Genomic DNA, 20,424 nt, shown 5'->3' with positions numbered 1-20,424 from the left:
GATCTTTAACTTTCCTTGGGAATCAAATAATAAGTAAATAAACCAATAAACAGATAAGCAGTTAAACTCAGAGTTCAGGTAAAATGATCAGGATAAAATCTAACTATTTCTTGCCTTCATGCAGACGAAAGACATTCCGTTGATCTTACCGCGGACGAAAACAAAAGTCAACACAGTCCCACTCTGACCCCCCGTGAACTCTAGAGAGGACGTCCACCCGAACCGCAGAGCGCCTTTGCCGTGAAAAACACTTTGCACAGCAAATACTAAGGTGAACATCATATTTAGTGACTTCCCTGACGATCAGAAGCTCCCACGGGCATATGAGCAGCTCAGTAGAACGAGACAAACAACAATAACAGAGGCAATACATCTTACTATGACGTAAATGAGCCTCACTTCTCTTTTGCGAAGGACTGTGGCCGCAGTTATAAATTGCAAGAGGTGCGCCGTCATTGTATGCACAGCGTCTACACCAGGCAGCTGGTGGCGATGCTTCTTCCTTCAGTGGCAGCCGCCTTCTGCCAATGGGCTAGTGACGCGTGAACTGGAAAACACGTGGCGATTGCAATTACCTGGCTGTAAGGAGCCACGCTACTTAAATGATTAAATAGCGGATGTCCGTTGCTCTCCAACTTGGTTTGTCGTATTTGGGGAAAGAAAGACTTCATTGCTCAGTTAGTGTAAATATTTCTGCAGTGTGACAAATGGTTTTTGATGGTATGTGTTACAGTGGAGATGAATGCATGTGAGTCAAAATAAACAGCTTTGTCATGACAAAATTAATGATGACACTAAGAAGAACGAAAGCTTAATGATCCTTCATTTCTTACAGATGTCTTGAGTTGTTGTTTCACTCATTGTTGGTACTTCATACTAATAACTGCGGTCAACGAGTCGAAAGGTTTCATTATCGCAGGGCCAACAGAATTTTCTGTTGGCCTTGCATTATCGTACCCTGGCTATGTACATTTCGAAAATAAGTCTCATTATTGACAAGTAGGTAATAACCACGGAGCGAAAATAGTCTTCAGCTGTTGCAGCGGTTATAGTTATTTCCTACCTGTTTGGTATGATTGTTCTTTTCATCTTGGAGTTACATTTCTTACGTACACTTGCAATGTCATTCGTTCTTATGCATGCTATTTCCCGTCTAGAGTATCTATTTCCTTCCCAGACTATTATGCCTTATCAAGAACGTCATTTCCAGGCTCATGTTGCTATTTTAGACCTCATGCAATCATTGTTTCTTAGTTGCTGTTACTACTTCCTACTTCCAGTTATGAGTTTTATCTTTTTCTACTCAACAGTCACCATCTCATCCTTGATCTGTTATTTTCCACCTCACTACGCATGGTATTTCCTATATTGCATGAAATAATTTTCTACCCACTTCTACTATTTGTAATCTAGAGTTGCCAGATCTTACTTAATCTGCTATTTCGACCTCAAAATCATGTTATGTAAGTCTTTTCGTGATTACCTAAGACCGTTATTCCCTATGAATTCCTTATTGAACTATTTTTCACCTCTTACTTATGCATATTTTCTAACAACTACTTAAATATACTGTTTTCCGCCCGTATGTTGCACATGCCTTTTTTGATCACTGATACATCCTGTTGTGCAACGCCTATTTACACGCGCCATTGCCTAATTCATAATGACACCTGTAATTCCCTCATTACCGACAGATGTTATTCGGGGAAGGTCACACTGCGAAGATGACACTGCTTTCCCGTCCCTAATTGTGCGTACAAGTGCACCACCGTCGTAAACTCTTTTGGGGTCTGGACTGTACGTACCTCTTGGTGTCCAGCCAGGAAGGGCAATATTGCCGTGGCCTCCAGAAAAATTCCTCACACAGCTGTCTTTGACGAGTTTTTCAGTCTTGAAGAGAATAAATCGTGCTTCTTCATCTTCTCCCAGGATAAATAGAGGAGATCTTTTTTCAGGATAAAGAAAAGTGTCGTTGGTTGTGGTTTTCCAAGGATAACAAAGAGAAATAGTTTTCATGGTAGAAAGAGTCAACGTTTTCATCTGGAATAACAAGGTCATGCCAGACCTTTTGCGTTGTCATCGGTAGTGAGGAGAATAATTGTCGGTCCTTTCGAAGATAACTAAGAGAAAGGAAGGAAGGTCGCTTGTATCACAAGGAAAAACAGTCGTTTTGGTTTCTTCCATGATAAAGAGAACCACTGATTTCTCTCTTTGCCCACAAAGAAAAAAACGTGTCTTTTCCCATGTCACAACGAAATATAGATCCCCTTTTCTTAGATAGCAAAGCACAAGTTTTCTTCTTAGACAACTATGTGGAACAGTGATTTTTATTGATTATCGAAATTTAACGATTTCTTGGATAAGAGAGAGAGATTTTTTTTTTTTTTTTGTCTGGGACGGAGTAACGGAGCTTTTCTTCGAGTAAATGAGGAACAGCTTTTTCTCGGACAACGATGAGAGAACACAATTTCTTGTCTGACCACACAAAATGGTTGTTTTCTTTTCCCATCTCAAACAGAGTAATGAAGGTGTTTCTAATGAATGATAAGAATCATTGGCTCTCCTGGTGGTTTTTTTTTTTTCGCATAACATGGAATAATGGCGGCACTAGAATAAGGATGAAAACTAGCGGTATTCTACAGATGAGCAATTTTTAACTTGTTCACATTGAGAAAACCAATGATTTTTCTTAATATGAACAACATCATAAATCAATGTTTTATTTCAGCATGGTCTTCCTAGAAAAGAAAAAGAAAAAGAAAAAAAATATTGCAAATTTTACACAAATTGCTTATCCATTTGATTAGAGCGCTTATAATTTAGTTAGATGGGTCGGGATGGGGTGGAAGAGAAGTTAATCCATGCAAATATGAGTAAACTCATCCTTCATACAAAAAAAAAAAAAAAATTTTCTTGTCATTTTTGTAGCTGAACTAACTCATTGTTTCATAGCTACCCTGAGTTCCGGAAACGTATTCCGAAATTACCTAATACATTCTCCCTATCTGATTTTTTTTTTTTTTTTGTCTTTTTTATGATTTTAAACAATGCCATTTCTTCCAAGCCTCTTTCAGATAGTATACATTGCTGTGTTAGTAAGTGGAAGTCTGGTAAATTAACGTTGTTCTTTTCTTCAAAATAAGGCATTTTCCTATCATTCATGGTCCCCTCTTTTCAAAATGACCGGTACATCGTCAATTAAGGGATAGAATGCAGTATCAAATGCTTCCATTCCGGGAGGGCGGGCTTTCTGGAAGAATTGCCCTTTGGGTGATCTCAAAGATTCAGGAAATCGCACAAACTCTACGGCCACTTCACTGATACATCCATATCACGATAGGCTGCTCTTCTTTCTACCTCATAGTTTAGTTTGCGAAGTTCCTGCATCTGCAACGTTTATATAATAAGCCTAATACATTTCTATCCTTTCAAGATATGAATGAGAATAATAAAAATATTTTTATTCCATGCTTTTTTTCTCTCAAAGGTAATAAATTTAACGGACTATTCTTGCAAAGTTTTGCCACATCCTCTTGCCCATTTGACAATTTTAGGGAAATTTTAACTACAAACTGATTTTACATTCTTTAGTTTTTGGGGTGAAAACAATGCAAACTAGACGCAAAGGACTTTTTTCTCTTTTATCGATAGGTAAATACACTCACACAGATTAGCATATGAAATCAAGCAAAAACATATAATATCTTTCTCTCGGAGACAGTTACAATTCATATGTTACTTTCGAAACAGAACCACTGTCTGATGTGAAAAATCGTCTGTTTTATAAGTGGTCATCGACCAAATTCCCGTCCGTAAATCTCCACATCATCATAGAGAGACGAGAAAACTAATTATAAAGCTATTGCTGATGGATGCAAACATATATTCCCGAGGATTTTAAAGGAAATCGGATTGATAAATATACAAAAACTGAAGAGATGAGAGTTCATTAACGTCTGTGTATTTCCAAGCATCTGTGTCAACGACCAATAATTCACTTGTATTTTCCTGTCCCAAACCTTAAGTTGTTTTTCACAACAGAATACGTATAGCTCAGTAGTTATTGCTTTTAATTTATTTTCTTTGAGTAGGCCTTCAATAGCAATCACTTTCTGCTTTATAACAAAACAATTCTCATGGACTTTATCTGGCAGCAAGTGTATAAGTACAATATCCCAAAGCCTCATCTTCAGAGAGGCTTGTGGAGAACATCTATTTACTAAGCTCTCAGTATTCAAAACCTTTTATAGTTATAACTTTTTATATAATTCTACTCATATTGTTTACCTGTTTGAGAAAGCTTCATTTCTTTTTGGAGGCCCTAATCGACTCACTTTTCCTCCAAAGAAAGACAATATAAAAATTTCTGTTACTAAACTTACCTCAAGATCTTTCTGTTGTCTTGGTTCGTTGATCAGTTTTTCGCCCGTTTTTCGCTATGGCTAAATTCCCTTTGCAGGAAGCAAGAACTATTCACCAACTGGATCAAGAATTTGGGAATATAAGTACCAAAACACGAGGTTCGTTCACAAAGCTGATTGCAAAGATCGCTCAAAACAGTTCTCTCTTTATTCCAACGATTCCAGAACTTTAGGCATTAAGCCATCCTCTGCACAGGCACGCACACACATTCAACAAATGACAGCGACCGCATCAAGACTCCTTCACGGACCTTCGAGAGTAACTAACTGCCCCAAAAAGGGTGGAGCGACGAGTTTGCCACTCGGTCAGTAGTTTCTTATTCGACAGAATTTCACAGACGGCAGCAGGCAACCCGCACCCTGTAATATTTCCACCCCCTTCCCATCAGCAGACCTCCCTCTGTTATATCTGTACCCCCACCCCTCCTTATGCATCATGGAACGATTGCTTTCTTTTTCAAGTCTTGGTAGGATGTTGGTCATTGGCAATGACAGTGACACCCGTTGGTTTTCAGTTCCTTCTTCTCAGGGAAAATAAACTAGGTTATTACTGCAAACATGGACATTGTGACATCAAAACTATAAGTCTCAGTTAATTATTCATGAACGTTAATTGATTGCTTTATGTAAGGCCGTAAATAAGGTCACAATAGCTGTTGCTGTTGACGCCGGAAATAGTATTCTTACTTTATAGGACAATATTGACCTGATACTGTAGACTGAGTCAGTCGACCCAGCAGTGAATTAGTAGTACTTTCTGAGAAATTGAAGGCTTTACCTTTCTGGCGTTACACTCTCTGAGCGGAAAAAAGGCGTATTTGGAAAGGGGATATATATTATATATAATATATATATATATATCTATATATATATATATATATATATATTATAATATATATATATATATATATATATATAATGAAATTCGCCATACAAAGGAGGTGTAGTATAGTGCTGATAGGGTAAGAGTTTCTTCATTTGCACCCTAGAGGAGGTGGATCCTGAAGGTAAGAAATTGCCAGCCATATCATTATAATCCAACCACATTAAGCGACTAATTTTCAAGTTCTCTGGCATTATGCCATCAAAGGTCTAGGGAATAAATGGTGGACTGATAGAAGCAGTTGATAAAGATGTAATGGACGAGAGAAGAAATAAGTCACAGAGAGATGAATCAGGGAAAGTAGCAGGGTGTCTGCAGAGGACTGGAAGACTGGGAAGAGACTTGGAGTGTCTGTGAAGCCAAAGGTGAGGTGCAAGAAGAGACCGTTGAGCTAACTTTCATTTGTAGTAGAAACGTTTGGATGTTGAATTTAAATGTTAAAAAACAATAAGATTGAAGCAGGTGTGTATACTCTGTACAGAGTACATGCGGCATAACAATTTTAGAGAGTTAAGAAATGTTAAGCTAAATATAAGTGATAAAAGATTGAGATAGGCATGAAGATGTATAAGAGATGGTTTGGTCATGTGGAAAGTATAGATGATGATAAGTTTGTGAAGAGTGTATAATAATTAGGTAGTGTTAGGTAAGGGAAATGAATGAAGAAAGAGTTGTGGTAGCTCAGTTGTTTTTTCATGGACTTCACAATATGCTAACCCCAAGTTCAAGCCCTGCATATGCTTTATAGATTTTAGTGTCAATACGACCTTACTGGTTTGGTGAGCTAGGAATGTTAAGTTTTGGGAAGCTCATAGGTCTACTTGGTGAGTTACCTGCAGTCATTGCTCTGTTCTGGTTCAAGCTTGGGTGAAGAGGTGTGTGGGTGCTGATGGTAAGTGTAATGTTTGGTCTGTAGGACATTGTGCAGTAGAATCTGAAAGAGGCTTGCGTTGAAAATAAGAATTGAAAAGATTAGGGCAAACCCATTCAGTGTTGCAGTGATTTTGTGATTCTAAATACATGAAAAATGATTTAAATAGAGAAATTAATTAGTCTATGGTAAGTTGTTTTGCATAGATTTTGAGACAGACATACAAACAGATTGTAACAAATCTGGATTTCAATTGATTTTTATGCAATAACACAGGTATTGCTGATCCCATATAATCCTAATTACACACACACACACACACACACACACACACACACACACACACATATATATATATATATTATATATATATATATATATATATATATATATATATATATACATTGAATTAATATCCATCAAGCACCAGGTCATGCAGACCATTTGGTGTGGTGCTATATTATGCTATTTATAGATAAAGTATGGTCAAAGTTAGTGATTGATAGGTGATATTTGATGATGAAGAATGTTTATTTGTTGAAGGAAGTAGATTACACTTTCTTTGGAGAGATGTGCCGCTTCAGGGAAAGTATCTTTAAGACAAAGTGGAAAAGGAAGAAAAGTTAGGCTGGGAAATGCTCTGTTGCGTACGACTCAGTGTTGGAGACAGAAAAGGATTGTATGGGATACTGAGATAGGGTATAGCAAGTCGGATGCAGTGCTGGAAGGGATCCATTCATCAAGTGGGAGTGCGTTAGATTTGTATGATTAATACATAGCTGGACAAGTGCTGTTTTGCATCATCTTTTCTTGTGAAATGAATTTCACCATAGTAGTATGGTAGGTTTAACTGCTCGGAGCTTGTTATTCGAGATACTTGTCCAGAAAGACTGCCAGCGATTTAGTAGGTAGTTATGGAAAAATGGGAAATAATCCAGATATGGAAACGTTTTGAAGTGCTGGCATCCTGACAAAGTTGCAGAGCAGGCCAACGAGTCCACTCGCTCATTGCCTAGGATGCCCATATGGCTTGTGGTCCAGCAGAAGCAGGTTAGCTTTTTCCGCATTGAAATGCCAATCTCGAATTTTACGGACCATTCGGATGTGTGCAGGCAATAGATTGGATAAGGGCTAAAGAGTTAGCTGAGTCGGTGAAAATAACGAAGGATGATGATGGGTAGATTAGGAGTTCTTTTAGTGCAAATAGAATAGCATATAGTTCTGACATAAGTATGCTTGCCACTGGTGGTAAGAATAGTTGGAAAAGTTTGGTGGGGAAAATGACTGCTGCCCCAGTCCTCTAAGGGACTTGGAGCCACAATGTAGATCAGGGTGCTATATAGACTCATGCATCAGTGTGTGTTTTTTTAGAAATGAGAATATAGAACAGGGGAGGGAGTTTTAAGTTTTGAAAAATTGTTGTATAGATGAGCAGGCTGGGTGAATGGGGATTAGCCCAGGTGGGAAAGTTGAATATAGAACAGAGAGAGAGAAAGGTTTTCATACGAGCAGAGAAAGGGCAAAGTCGGTTGGGATTGTTAGTAAATTTGGCAAGAAAGGGCTCAAGTATAGTTAGCTTCAGGGTAGAGAATTGGTGAAATCTGGCATAGTACCTAAGGGTGAGGACGGCACATCGTCGGGTAAGCGGTGGTAGTCCGGATTCAGCATAGAGGCCTAGCTTCTGTTACCGATGAGTGGAATGCCCCTAGGGCCAATCTTAGTCCTAAGTGGTGCACCGGTTCTAGAAGGCTGAGAAGGGAAGGGGAAGCTGATGAGTACACATGGCATCTGTAATCCAAAACAGATAAAATCAGGGCTTCATGTAGGTGCAGAAGTGTTTTGCAGTCAGCACCCCAAGTGACGTTGGATAAAGTTCGAAGGAGGCAAAGACGATGGAGAGCAGTTTTTTAAATTGATAGGATATGTTCCTTCCAGGCAAGGTGGGACTCAAAAATTAAACTGAGGCATTTACCACTAGTGTCGTGCTGAATGGGCGAATTGTAGAGCAAAAGTGGTGATGGAGATACCATTTGAGAGCGAAAGAAAAAAAATGGAAAATGTTTCAGTAGTGGAAAAGAACATAATGTAGTGTATATATATATATATATATATATATATATATATATATATATATATATATATATATATATATACACTACATTATGTTCTTTTCCACTACTGAAACATTTTCCATTTTTTTCTTTCGCTCTCAAATGGTATCTCCTTCACCACTTTTGCTCTACATATATATATATATAGGCTATATATATATATATATATATATATATATATATATATATATATATATGAGTACATTAATGATGGAATAGATATGATGCAATACTGATTTTGGACAGTGAAGAGAAACTGCAGAGATTGATGAAAGTTTGAAAGGATTTGCAAACTGGAGGTTAAAAGCAAATGTTATTTCCATCCAAAACACTTAGAATTAAGAAAAAGGTGAAAAAGAAATATTTCTTATAAACTGAGACTAACCCAAATCCACTTAGAGGAAAAAATGGGTTTCTATGAATGGATAAGCAGAAAGGGTTAATGTAATAGTGAAAATGACAAGGATGGTTGATAAGTGAATACAAAGTTGAAGGGATTACAAACGAAATTTTGCAGTATGGTGATGATAGTGTTTGTTTGTTTGTTTGTAAGGTGTTTTTATGTTGTGTAGAACCAGTGGTTATTCAACAACAAGACCAACGGCTTTTCTTGACTTCCGAACCACGTCGAGAGTGAACTTCTATCACCAGAAATACACATCTCTTAACACCTCAATGGAATGCCAGAGAATCGAACTCACGTCCACCGAGGTGGCAAGTCAAGACCATACCGATCACGCCACTGAGGCGCATGGTGAAGATAGCGTGATTGAGGAACTGACCTTGAATTTACAAATTATGTTTGCTTGAGGGGAAGGTTCAGATATAAGATAAATAGAATATACAATTTAGGCTGAAAGCCCAAGCACTGGGACCTATGAGGTCATTCAGTGCTGAAATGGAAATTGATAGCAAGAGGTTTGAAAGGTGTAGTAGGAGGAAAAACTCGAAGCTGCACTATGAAACAATTGTTAGAAGAGGGAAGAGAGTAAGCTGGAAGAAAGAGAATGGAAGCACAGTAAAAGAAATGAAAAGGGTTGCAGCTATGGGCCGAGGGGATGCTGCCAAGAACCTTAAGTAATGCTTATAGTGCACTGTGTGAGGTGCACTGACGGCAAACTGCTCTTCTGTACGAAAGTAAAGGTGATAAGGAAACTAGCCTTACGGGAGCATTATGCGATGGAGTTTACTGAAGAAGGTATATACTGCAGGACTTGCAAGGGGTGGTGAATTCATGTGGCAAGGAAAATTGAGTAGTACTAAATTGATGCTTAACTCATTACCTGATCATAAACCCAGGTCTGTATTCATCATTTCCTTGACTGCCCTCCATTTGAGGTGTGCAGTGGACCCACGTACTTAAATACCAAATGTATACCTTAAATAACATCCTACTACAAATATACCTTTAATTACGATCCTATTACTGTATTAATCTTTGAACTTATATTATTTTTGTTTGTATGGTGCTTTTACGTTGCATGGAACCAGTGGTTATTCAGCAACGGGACCAACGGCTTTACGTGACTTCCGAACCACGTCGAGAGTAAACTTCTATCACCAGAAATACACATCTCTCACTCCTCAATGGAATGGCCGAGAATCGAACCCGCGACCACCGAGGTGGGACGCTAATACCATACCAACCATGCCGCTGAGGCACTAAGATTATATTATTAATATCATTTCTAAGTCATCTTAAAAATTTTACCATTGAAAATATATACGTATACAGCAAATTACACACACACACACACAAACAGCATTGAATCGGCAACATCATATATATCTGACCATCAAGAGTGAAATTATGAATTATTTCAAAGACATTGAGAATAATGACGAGAGAGAGAGAGAGAGAGAGAGAGAGAGAGAGAGAGAGAGAGAGAGAGAGAGAGAGAGAGAATTTTATTGTTATTATTTAATCTCATTAAACTTGCTATTATTTGAAAATTAGTACTGTGAATTATTATTTTATCATAAAATGTAATAGTACCCTTAAAGATTTACATAAACTTTTAACACTTCCAGCCAAAACAGAGGGAGAGAGTTACTACCACTATGACATATGTAGCCTATCTTGTGGAGAGAGAGAGAGAGAGAGAGAGAGAGAGAGAGAGAGAGAGAGAGAGAGAGAGAAATTATATTACTGTAAAGTTTTTTTTATGATAAAGCATGTTGTACAATATTTAGAATATTTGCTAATTATTTTCATTTTATTTTCCAGTCTGGTTTTACTGGAACATAAAATGAAAATAATGAGTGAATATCTAAAATATTGGTGAAACCTCGGTTTTCGTACATAATCTGTTCTAGAACCTCCCACGACAACCAAAACGTACAAAAACCGAAACAATAATTCCCATAAGGAATAATGTGAATACAATGAATGCGTTCCAGACCCCCAAAAATATATTTTTTAAATACATTTTATAGGGAATAAACACAGTTTTACATACAGAAAACAATGCAAAATAAATATAAATGACTAATGAAATGAATAAATGAACATTTAACATCACTCTTATCTTTATGGAAAACACCTGTTAGCATATGGAAGAAGAAGAGGAGGGGAGAGGGAGGAGGAGAGGTTATTGTTTGGAAGGAGTGTGAGATCGCAATGAGACAGAACTGGGTGCTGATGATGTATTATGTTGCTTAAGATTAAGTTGGCCTTATGCCAGCACGGGCTTATCACCTGGCCACGCGAGATACATAGCAGTGTGTGGACGGAAACGGAGTGCCCGACCCCCCGACCCCGAGTCACGTGACTGCACACACATAGAGAAGAATTTGTTTCTTAGCAGTTAATAAAATGGTAATAACAAAGGACATAATGGACATACATTGATGAATTATATATCGGCGGAAAGGCCAGGAAATTCTACATACAAACATATATACATGTGATTTTTGCTGCTTAGCTAGATGACATACAAGATTGTGATTAGTGGGTAAAGAAGGTCTTGACACAGGTCTTTACAATCTAGATGAGATACAAGACCGTGATTAGTGGGTAAAGAAGGCCTTTACAGGAGAATCTCCTTCCGGAAAGACCTAAGGTATCAAGGTTTGTTTGTTTGTTTGTTTGTATGGTGCTTTTACGTTGCATGGAACCAGTGGTTATTCAGCAACGGGACCAACGGCTTTACGTGACTTCCGAACTATGTCGAGAGTGAACTTTTATCACCAGAAATACACATCTCTCACTCCTCAATGGAATGGCCGAGAATCGAACCCGCGACCACCAAGGTGGGACGCTAATACCATACCAACCACGCCGCTGAGGCGCTCTCAGGTATCAAGGACCTATCGGGGGTTACTTCTCTTTGTTTTTTACTAGCACTTTCTGAGTTTACTTCAACCCTTCGTTTCAGTGGCACTAGGACCAGCTTCAGAGTTACTTGACTCCTGTCGCACAACAAAACTATCCAGAGACATTTGTTTCTGGTGTTTCTTTAAAATTTGCCTAAAGTTAAACACGAGATTGTCATTAAACATGTTGGAGACATGGATTACAACTTCTTTGTTGGGGTGATAACTCCACAAAATTTTTTACATCATTCCACTTTGCAAACATTTCCTTAATCCCTGAAGTAGGCGCATTATGTATGACCATTCATTTTCTGAATTTTCCAAACCAGTCTCTGCTGGCCTTAAATTCACTAACAGCAGCGCTTGTTGTAGGCATTTTTTTTACTGATATCGGCATGCAACCTCCTCCAACACTGCTACAAGTTCTTTTTTAAATTCTAGTGTTTCTCGCCTTTTTTTACAGAAGGGCTAACACTTGGAACTTTCTTTGGCCCCATGATGGCTTATTTAGCAGTTGCACTCGGATAACAAAGCGTAAAAAGCACAAAAACAACAAACACAAAAGCAGAATGGGTCACGAAAGATGGGATGCTTTGTTTGGGCGCTTGATATGGGGCCCAGTCACACACTGGGCCCCAGATGGAGCGTTTACTAGTGTACGAAAACTGAGGAAATGTACGATAACTAAGACAAAATATCATAGATATTAAGTCTACAAAAACCAAAACGTAGGAAAAGAGAAGCATACGAAAACCGGGGTTTGACTGTACAATGCTTTATCATAAAAAAAACTTTACAGCTATTATATTTGAAAATTAGTAAATCATTTATTTATCATACAAAAAACATACATCTCTGTAAGAGAGAGAGAATTATTTTTATTTTTTCATATTTAATCTTATTAAACTTACTAATACAGTATTAAACAATATAATATTAATATTTGAAAATTTGTAAATCATTTTTGTATCATAAAATGGTATTTAGTCATGAAAATAACATCAGAATGCACTAATTAGTGAATATTTATCACTGGAAAAACTTGTGATTAGGCAAATTTCCCGCAAATAATGCGTAGATATGATCCAAAGAAAAATCTGCAAATAGATGAGTCCGCGAATTTTGAGAACACGAATACAGAGATTGACTGTATTGTTTATTGATAAATGTTGTTTTAATTTATCAACTTATTTCTTCAATACAGTACTTTCGGTGCTTTGTCTTTCCCTTGGTTACATTGCGTTCAAATTAATTTTATTTATTTTACAAGTTATTGTTTTGAAAAACCATCAGGTAAACTGGAGTGTTACACAGGATTTAGTAAATACTTGATGATGAAAATATTCAATATTCTAGGTTTTTATATCTTGCCTCTCAGAACATTTACTTATTGGCAGAATGCAAAACAAATTAATGCACTTATAATTTGTTTTTTCCAGTCTACCCCAAACTCAATCATATTTTCTCTTTTTACACCAGTAAAAGACAAGGTATTTATATTAATTTTATCTAAAAGGACAAGGAGGAATAAAAATCGTGTTAATTTTATTTTGCGTAGGAAAATAACTTGAGGACTGGTTTGTACTACGTATAGTACAAGTTTTACATTGTGGTAGTGTACTTTACTCAATTTTGATATTGAAAAATTATGTTTGTAAATATAATCTAAGTAAAAATGTATTTATCATATATCAAAAACATATAAACTTCGAAAATCTAGATTACATTCTCAACAAATATGAACAAAATTCAGAATATTGTTATAGTACTAATTTACTTCTATACCATGCTGAACGGTACAGGAAAAGTAGGTTTACAGTACATAAAAATTGTTATGTGAACTCTAGAAATCATTTGTCATTCCGGCATATTTTAACATTTATATCTACTGAAAGAAGATAAAATTAAAAAAACTCAACTGTCCAGGAAATCTGGGAAATCTTAGATAACAACACATTTATTACAGGAAATGGCATACTAAATAGTAAAAATTACTTAACATGATATTCATGGTTTGAAGGGTTTCTCAGCTCTGATCAAAGAGTATCTTTAAGCAGCACAAATTTATGTAAAGCACACCCTTATTGCTATTATAGTTACTGTATTTGTGAACCCAATCAAAATTCAAAAGTGACATTTTTATGATAAAATAAAATTTTAGGTATAATTACCAAGTAATTACATAGCTAACAGTTTCTAGTATCAGCAGCTAGAATTCGAAATTTGCACTAACGATTCTTTTGTTTTGGGTGTAGGTAACTAGTCCCGCCACTTTCGGGAAGAACAACTGAGTCCGGTGTTTCAATTTGTTTATGCCCTAAATCCACATTAGGGGAGGAGAAAGGGTTCCCATTCTGTAATTACTTGGTAAGTATATATAATCATAAAAAGGTTATTTGTATATAAGCAACTTACCAAGTACTAATTACATAGCTGATTCCACAATGACAGGAGGTGGGATACAAGGACTATTCTACACCAAATCATTATAAAGAAATGAACTTGTGAATAGAAAAGAAGGCTTGCATCGTACCAATGCTTGTTGTTCTTTACCATGTAAGAGAGCTTATGCAGGAAGATACTGCCTCTGGTTGGCGCCCCCTACATGGTAGAGGTGGGGCAGTTTGGCCCTAGGTTGCCTGCTACCTCAGTGGGAGCTTTGAAGTGAAGATCAGTTCCAGACACTTACAAAGACTAATAACTAATGCCCCTGCCCAAGGCACAGTACCAACACCAAACCAGAAACAACATTATTACCTACACCATAAAAATGTCATTCCAACCATTAACCATAAAATAAAACTAGTTGATATCCTGGTACTAAGTACCCAGAGACTCCCAATAACTCGAAACCTTGATTCAAGGCAAAAAAAAAAAATAAATAAATAAAAAGGATGGAAGGGCTGCTTCCAAGGTTCCTTTCTCCAACACCATGCCAGCCACTGATAAGGTGCCTAAGGTACTGCACTAACTATACACTGTCTCTAAGTTCTTCAAATAGTGTGATGCAAATACTGACTTGCATCTCCAGTACATTGTTTGAAGAATATCTACCAGGGAGAAGTTCTTAAACACTAAGATGTGGAAATTGCCCTGATTTCATGTGCTTTCACTTTGAGGATAGGGAGAAACTCTTCTCCTACTTGAGTGTGATTCTCTAATTAGATCTCTTAAAAAGAATGAAAGTACATTCTATGTAAGTGGCTGAGAAGGGTCTTTTACTGAAGTCTACAAGTTACTAGAGGTTCCTCTTGTCTTTTCTGTCCTCTGGAGGTAGACCTTCAAGGCTCTCACTGGGCAAAGAACTCTTTCTTCTTCCTCTGAACCCTACCAGTTCTGACAAATCTTTTATTACAAAAGAATGAGGCCAAGGTCTGCTGGGATTCTCATTTTTCATGAGAAAACTAAGCGAAAGTGAACAAATCGCATCTCCCCCAGAGAACCCACCTCTTTTATATGTAGCCTGTAGCTTGCTTACTCTTAGCTGTAGCTAATGCTAACAGAAAGAGGGTTTTTCTTGTCACATTTTTGATGGAGGCCTCAAAGGGGGGACCTAAGAGCCACTTTAGTATCACATCCAGATTCCAGGCCACTGGCTCTGCTTTCTGCTTACTTGTGTCGAAGGATTTAAACCAAATATGATATATCCTGATTTGTAGATAAATCTATTCCTCTGTGTCTAAATGCAGAGTTGAGCATAGCTCTGTAGCCCTTTATGGTTGACATAGATAACCCTCTGGACTTTCTGAGTGACAGAAGAAAGTCTGCAATCTCTGCTATAAATAGTTGTTATAGAAGAGGATATTCTCTTCTGTTTGCGATGTTCAGAAGATTGTCCACATGTTCTGGTAGACAACAGAGGATGAAGCATGTCTGCACTCTGAAATTGCTCTTGCAGAGGTTCTTGAAAAACCTTTAGCTCTAAGTAATCTCTTGATAGTTTGAATCCTATTAGAGCAAGAAAGGACAACCCTTGACGATACCTCCTAAAGTGCAGTTGTTTGAGCAGATTTATCTTCTGAGGAAGCAATCTTGGGAAGTCTACTAGAAGATCCATCAGGTATGGAAAGCACTCTTTTAGTGGCCAAAACGGGGCAATTAAAATCATTGACACATTTTCCTGTGTTAGAAATTTGTTCACTTCCTCCCTTATCCTCCCAAAGGGAGGGAAGGCATACAGTAACTTGTCTGACCAATCATGTGTAGCATTGCGTCTGTTGCATACGCTAGAGGATCTGGTGCTGGAGAGAAAAATGTGGGAAGGCGATAATTCCTGTGTCGCACAGATGTTGATCGATGGTTTTCTCCACAACTTGCAAAGGGACTCACAGACCATCGAATCCAGTGTCCATTCCATGGGGATCACCTGGTTGAGCCTGCTCAGCTGATCTGCCAGGACGTTGTCTTCCTTGTACAGACCTTGTCATTATTGTCATCTGATTTTGATGGGTCCATAGAAGTTGGTCTCTTGCTACTTCACATAGTGAAAATGAGTGCATTCCCCCTTGTTTGCTGATGTAAGGACAGTGCCACAGCATTGTCAAAGTGCATTGCTACTATCTTGCTGTGCACTGCTGATCCAGACATCTTGAGACCTAAGTGAATTGCTCTTAGCTTCTTCACATTTATATGCAACTCCTTTTCTTCCTCTGACCATATTCCTGATACTTCTTTGTTTTCTAGGAGAGCTCTCCAGCCTAAGTCCAACACATCAGCATAAAAGCTCAATTTGGGGTTCTGGGGATGTAGAGACTTTCCCTCCTTTAATCTTACTTCTGACTTCTGCCACAGCAGATGTTCCTTGATTTTCTTTGTTGCTGGGAACACAAACGAATTGGGCTGACTCTTCCAGTCCCAGTTGGCCCTGAGATAAAAGTGAAAAACTCTTATATGGAGCCTCCATAGAGACACTTGTTGGTCGAACAAGATTGTAGTGCGAGAAATTAGTCTATTGTACGAAGGCAAGACTTCACTTTTTTGGGAAACAGAAAAGCTAAAAAAAAAATGAGAGTTCAGAATCATCCCTAAATATGCTTTCTCTTGAGATAAAATCAGCTGAGACTTCTGAAGGTTTATTAATAAACCAAGATCTTGTGTCAGTAGAAGTGTTCTTCTTAAATCCTATGTGCACTGTTCCTTCATCTGAGATTGAAGGAGCTCCCATTAAATGTAGCTAGCCTTGAGGAGCTGTCGACAGACCAAAACTGAGAGCCCGTAATTGGTGGATTTGACCTTGAAAGATGAATCTTAGGTATTTCCTTCACATTGGATGTACTGGGATGTGGTAGTACACATCTCTCATGTCTACAGATACCATCCAATCTCCCTAGCACAACCGGTCACCATCCACCTGTCGACTTTGGCACTACAAACAATTGATTGTAAAAACCTTCGGAGCTTTCATCTGCGACTTGCTCTATTGCCCTCTTCACAAGGAGGGAGTGTACTTCCTCAGCGAGAGCTGAAAACCTCTTTGAGCCTACTGAGTAGGCAGTCAAGACAATGGGTTTCCTGACTAAAGGAGGCTTCTCGAGAAATGGTATCGTGTACCTGAATCTCAAAACTTCTACAACCCATGGTTCTGCCCCTTCTTGCTACATTCTTCTCAAAACTGTTGGAGCCTGGCACCTTCTGGAGCACAGAGGAGGTTGCCTTCACTTCTCAGATGTATGTTTGGTTGTTGTCTTCTTAATAGAGAGAGAGAGAGAGAGAGAGAGAGAGAGAGAGAGAGAGAGAGAGAGAGAGAGGGCTTTTCTTTTCTTGGCCACTAACCAAACTAACCAATCCAAGAAGCTAATGACTTCCAAAATCTTGAAGGTGTTCTTCATAAAATTATCTAACTCTGCTGAAGAAAACATTACCTTAGTTCAGGCTGAATCAATGAGGCTGGAGAAGTGCCCTTGAGAGGAGGCAGAAACTCCCAAGGAAGGAGCTTCTCCGGTCGCATAATATACATTCCTCCTACTAAGAAGATGAGAAGGTGGGTAGCTATAACAAGCCTTAATTTTCTCCCTCTTGTCTGCCAACCAGGTGTCAACATTCCTTAATGCCTTCTTTGCTGAAGTTGATAACACCATTTTTGGTAACCTGGCTGAGTCAGACTGAACACTCAGCTGAAGCATCGAATCTGGAGAATCGGAGCTGCTGGAGAGAAAAAGGCAGGGTAGCTACGAAGTAAAAACCTTAGCAATGCTGCATATGCTGTCAAAGGAAATTCTTCTTCCGGTACCTTATCCTCTTCCTCTTCTGCTGATCACACTGGAGACAGGGAAATGTCCTTAGAAGGTTTCATGACAGAGGAAAGTTTCTTCAAATAACCCAAAATACAATCTAGCTTATGTTGGATAGGATCACTAACAGGAACTGCTACAGAAGTTACATGCTGAGCCGGTGAATTCGCTATGATCTCTGGAGCTGGTGCTGAACTAGCCGAAGTAGCAAAAGTGCAGTCGTGATCCTCCAAATTAGCAGGAGCTAGCTACTCTACTGCTACTGTCCATTCAACAGTCGCTAGGCGTTCTGTTGCCAGAGGACACTATGCCACCACTGGGCACTTCACTGTTTCCAAGTGCCTGGAAGAAGCTGGATGCTTTGGCACTAATGTACGGTTGGTGTGTTGGAACTAGCTGGCATTCAGTGACTGCTCCACTGCTTGGTGCTGATGAGTGTTTCCGTCTCAGAACTGGGGGAGAGCATCTGGGTGAGAACCTCTCTGGGCTGTCCCATAAACTACATGATGGGACCGCTTCCTTAGTCTTTACACAGAACTGCTGGCATAGAGGATAAGTCAGTAGCAGACCTTTTCAATGGTCTCGACGTGTCACTAAAGCACCACTGGTGTCTCCGTTTGGGGCTAGATGCCTCAGATTTTGAGGAAAGACAGTGCACTTCCACAAAGACACCTTTCCAATGGCTGTCTGCTGTCATCACCTGCAATTTGACAACAGATGAGACTAAGGGACCAACTGCCCATGGGCGAAACCTACCAACCTCTCTTGGACTTCCGTTATGGCTTCTCCCTGGTACAGGGAAGTATGGCAGGGACCTATGCCTAGGAGAATTGGCAGGACAGATAGCCAGCTCCTCCACTTGCACTTCACTCACTTAATTTTTGTGCTCCATAAGCGCTTTCACAGACTCACCTAACTGTGACACTGTATGAAACAACAGATCAAACTTATGGTCGAATCTACACTCAAGTGGCCATGGTGTTGGAGTCAAGAACCTGGGAGCTGGGACAAGAATTAGGTGGAACAGTTGAAGGACTGGGAATGGGTGAAATTACAGGAACAGACAGATTGGAACATAAGTGGATGACCTAGCTGATTCCAGACTAGTCATAGTCCTGTCTTACTATTTGTTTCTCTGTATATCCCTTGCTAATTTTGATAGATGAGAATTCAATGTTTTCCATTGCTTGCTATCGCAGCCCTTACATTCAACACAAAACTTTTCTAAAGAACAAATTTGTCCTCTACAATACGTAAGTGCAAATTGCATGCATGTTATATTTTGCAGAGGTTAGTCTTGTCCTGCAGCCTTTGATGCAATAACAAGTGCAAGATGAACTAGTGTCAAGACATCGTCGGTTAAAGATAAATCGGTTTTAGGAAAAGTCACTTAAATGTATCAAATTCAAAGGATTATCTAAATCCGTAACTAAATTATTTGCCAAAAGGCTACCGAGAACAAAGTACATACTACTTTACCAAGTCTCCAAGTAAGAAACTAGCAAAGAACTTCAATTTCAAATCAGCTGCAGCTCACAATCTCGTCGTAAACTGGCAGAAACAAAATTGAAACACTTGGCTTAGTTGTTGTTCTTCCCGAGAGTGGGGGGACGTTACCTACACCTAAAACAAAAGAATTGCTACTGCAAATTTTGAATTTTAGCTGCTGATACTAGAAACTGATAGCTATGTAATTACTTGGTAAGTTACTTATATAAAATTCTGCCTTTAAGAGCACTATGGCTTTGGTTATTACAAACTGAAAGGCAAAGACCACAAAATATACAAGGCTCAATTTTGAATTCCTAGTCTGAAATATTCTCTCAAAATACTATTTACCCAGTATGTACAAAAATATACCAGATTTTTTGCAAAATTCTAATGGTTTTCAATAATATGGTTAGAGCTTGAATAACATTATTGTACATAAGGTACATTCTCATCTCTTGAGAAAGTGAATACATATATGTAACAAAGGTGTCAACTCAACGTTTTACTTAAAATTGACTATGTAACAAAGGTGTCAACTCAACGTTTTACTTAAAATTGACTATCAGTCTTCACTTTCTTCAGATTCTGACTCTGATGGCGGAAGATCTATTTCATCTGGAAAGATAAAAAGAACACTGACAATACTTGAACACTTTTTTTAAGTAGAACTAAATATTAAGTAGCAGCAGCTAATAACATTTTAGCACAAAACCACAAATATAACCATGTATTAAACAATCCTGTTTATGCAATATAATCTAACCAGGAGTCAACACATTTAAAATGAGGTCCAACTTCTAAATAACTATTAATATTGTTCACCATGAACAACATTCATGTGAGATAATAAGTAAACGGTCACCTCTTTGCAATACAAATTCTCACAAAACAGAATGAATAAGAGTAAAGAAAGAGGAAACAGAAAAAATTAAAATCAGTTTACTAACAAGCACTGTGCATAGTGTTTTGATATAAAACAGCAATAGAAGTCAGAACTAAGTTAACTGTTTATGGTGATTTACAATAGCATTATAGCCTTTTAAAGGTATAAGCAACAGAATCATTAACATTCTAAGAAAGAACTTTCCATAGTTTAACAGAT

General features: G+C 38.2%; 3 protein-coding genes across 4 annotated transcripts in view; 1 reads left to right on the top strand and 2 right to left on the bottom strand.

Annotated features, from left to right (window-relative positions):
- Nucleotides 1-4,732, bottom strand: part of LOC135195662 (uncharacterized) — a 99,511-nt gene extending 94,779 nt beyond the window's left edge. The window contains exon 1 of the mRNA XM_064222035.1: nucleotides 4,383-4,732. The gene's annotated coding sequence lies outside the window, so the exon portion shown is untranslated. The remainder of the gene's footprint in view (nucleotides 1-4,382) is intronic.
- LOC135195664 (uncharacterized) overlaps nucleotides 1-20,424 on the top strand; it is a 184,731-nt gene that overhangs the window by 45,266 nt on the left and 119,041 nt on the right. The window lies entirely within an intron of this gene.
- Nucleotides 13,132-20,424, bottom strand: part of LOC135195661 (18S rRNA aminocarboxypropyltransferase-like) — a 67,018-nt gene continuing 59,725 nt past the window's right edge. For both annotated transcript variants that reach the window (XM_064222033.1, XM_064222034.1), the window contains exon 7: nucleotides 13,132-19,937. In XM_064222033.1, coding sequence (XP_064078103.1) covers nucleotides 19,885-19,937 — 53 coding nt within the window. In that variant the 3' untranslated portion in view covers nucleotides 13,132-19,884. The remainder of the gene's footprint in view (nucleotides 19,938-20,424) is intronic.

Source organism: Macrobrachium nipponense, chromosome 16, assembly GCF_015104395.2.
Source record: "Macrobrachium nipponense isolate FS-2020 chromosome 16, ASM1510439v2, whole genome shotgun sequence".
In the NCBI taxonomy this organism is placed as follows: domain Eukaryota; kingdom Metazoa; phylum Arthropoda; class Malacostraca; order Decapoda; family Palaemonidae; genus Macrobrachium; species Macrobrachium nipponense.
This window is presented reverse-complemented; position numbering and strand designations above follow the sequence as displayed.